Genomic DNA, 2,252 nt, shown 5'->3' on the forward strand with positions numbered 1-2,252 from the left:
ATACTCAGTGCTAAAGTATTTTTAGATTCAACCAAATCATGTTATGTATATGTCTACTTATACATTTTTCTTTTTTTCTATACACGCACTTTTGTATGCATCTTCTCATACTTAGATTCTTATGCGCCTTTTTCTTTTATTCTATTTTATTTTTCTACATCCTCTTTTTTTTTTTTTTCTTTTCTGCGTCATCTTTTTCTTTAATAATTTTTGAATGAACTACTAACTCGATATTTTTGCGAATGAAAACGCGACTCTTCATGGAAAAAACAATCCATTTCAGCCCTCTGTCACCCATTTCCAGGACACAATGCAATTTTTATAGGTGTTTTTCCGTCAATTTCGAACGAAAAATGCTAACCTATCATAATAACCGTGTGTGCTAACACCTCTCCTTGCTGAGATGGATATTCGTTGCATACGTGTACACTTCAAAATCATTAGAGAGTTAATTGTCATCTTCCATGTCTGCAAAAACGTCATTGTTTCCCCTGTCATCTTCCACTCATATGTCCATGTTGAATAGTTCCTCGTAACCAACCTCTTCCTTAACGGTGAGACCTCCCTTACCTCCTTCAATTTGTTGTCTCGTTGCACCTTGTGGCCACTGCCGCCAGTTCTTGCAGGAGCTACACGACTCAGAGAATATCCAAATCCTCATAACCTCCGACAACAATGACCAATTCACCCCCTCTCCGACTTCCTTCCAAGGTTTTCCTTTTCTCTTGGAGCCCCGAAACAATGGGTTGATGCTCACAACCCAAACCCGAATGAATTGTGGTGATGAAGATGAGAATTTGATATCCAATAATGGTATTGTTTGCAATGAACACGGTACAATTGTTGATGATGAGAAGTTAAATATTACGGCTTTGGAGACTGTGAATATGTCGCATGTGTCCTTTGGTAGCGTTTGTTGCGGGTGGCGGTGGTGGGTATGATAAGATCGTGGGTACAATGCTGGTGGAGAAAGTGGGTGCTCTAGTGAGACAGTAAGATTGTTGATGCGTTCCATTTCATCCACGTGCCACTTCCAAGCATTGCTTTGCTGTTTCGATTCCGATGATATTTGACAATTGGCATGGTTTTCAAATTCAGATTGTCATTATTGTTGTTGGTTTTCTCAATGATCATGGTGCTTATTCATGGATATGAGTCAATGAATCATGACGCTATAAGAAAATCGCTAAGTACCGTCGATAATAAAGTTACCGCCGGTAATAAAGTTATCGTTAGATTTACCGTCGTCCTGGAGTTGATGGTATAAACGTCGTTGAAAACTACTTACCAATGGATTTTTTCGTCCGACGCTAATTATCGGCGGATTTTCTATCGGTATTTTCAATGGATTTATCGAGACTGAGTTAATGATTATTTTCAATGAATTTGTCGAGAGTGAGTTGATGACTGTCGAATTTTGGCGCCATTTCACGTGTTTAGGCACCAAGTTACCGTCGGATTTATCCAAAGGGTAAATTCAAAGGGTAAATCCTACGATAATATTTTTTTTTGGCATAGTTAAACCACAATTAGTAGTCAAATTAAAACTTTTGTTAACAAAATTGTTAGCAAAAATCTAAAATTAACAAAAATCAACAAATTATTTTATTAAAAATAAATGGTTTGAATACAATAAAATATCACAGAAGTAGAATACAATGAAGTAGACAAACAAGAAAATAAAACCCCTACAGATTCCGGTAATCTTCGTTGTCATCGTTGTGGTTGTGGTTGTAACACCCTACCACACAGAGCTTTACGCCTAGGACATAAATCAAACGTGGTGAGGCGCTACGACCTCTAAAACAAAAATATGTAAATAGATATATATGAAGAATAGCTTAACTAGGAGCCTTGGAAAAAAAAGTTAAATGAAACACTAACAAATGAACAAAACAAGACCGAACACACGTCACACACGAAAAGCGATTAGATAGAAGAATTATATAAAAAACCAAAGAGACAAGTATATAAACAGAGTTTCAAAAGATAGATACATAATCAAGCTCTAAATTCAACCTACGAAGCAAATGTCGGCTAAATTCTAGTTTTCTAAAGTCAACCTCTAAAAGGGACAGGAAACATAAATACAGGGCGGAGTATAATATATATAAATGTCGGCTAAATTTTTAGAGGTTGACTTTAGAAAACTAGAATTTGTATTTGTCTTTTAGTTTATTTTTGGGTTGTATAATATATATATATATATATACATAAACAAAATACAAAACACCAAGTCCGAAAATAGTTCT

The 2,252-nt window shown here is 35.7% G+C and overlaps 1 protein-coding gene across 1 annotated transcript in view; it reads right to left on the minus strand.

The window, feature by feature from the left end:
- The window catches only part of LOC107620338 (probable carboxylesterase 7), a 2,920-nt gene extending 2,437 nt beyond the window's left edge, over positions 1 to 483 (minus strand). Inside the window, exon 1 of the mRNA XM_021114520.1 lies at positions 423 to 483. Coding sequence (XP_020970179.1) covers positions 423 to 483 — 61 coding nt within the window. The remainder of the gene's footprint in view (positions 1 to 422) is intronic.

The sequence above is a fragment of the Arachis ipaensis genome, chromosome B10 (genome assembly GCF_000816755.2).
Source record: "Arachis ipaensis cultivar K30076 chromosome B10, Araip1.1, whole genome shotgun sequence".
NCBI lineage: Eukaryota > Viridiplantae > Streptophyta > Magnoliopsida > Fabales > Fabaceae > Arachis > Arachis ipaensis.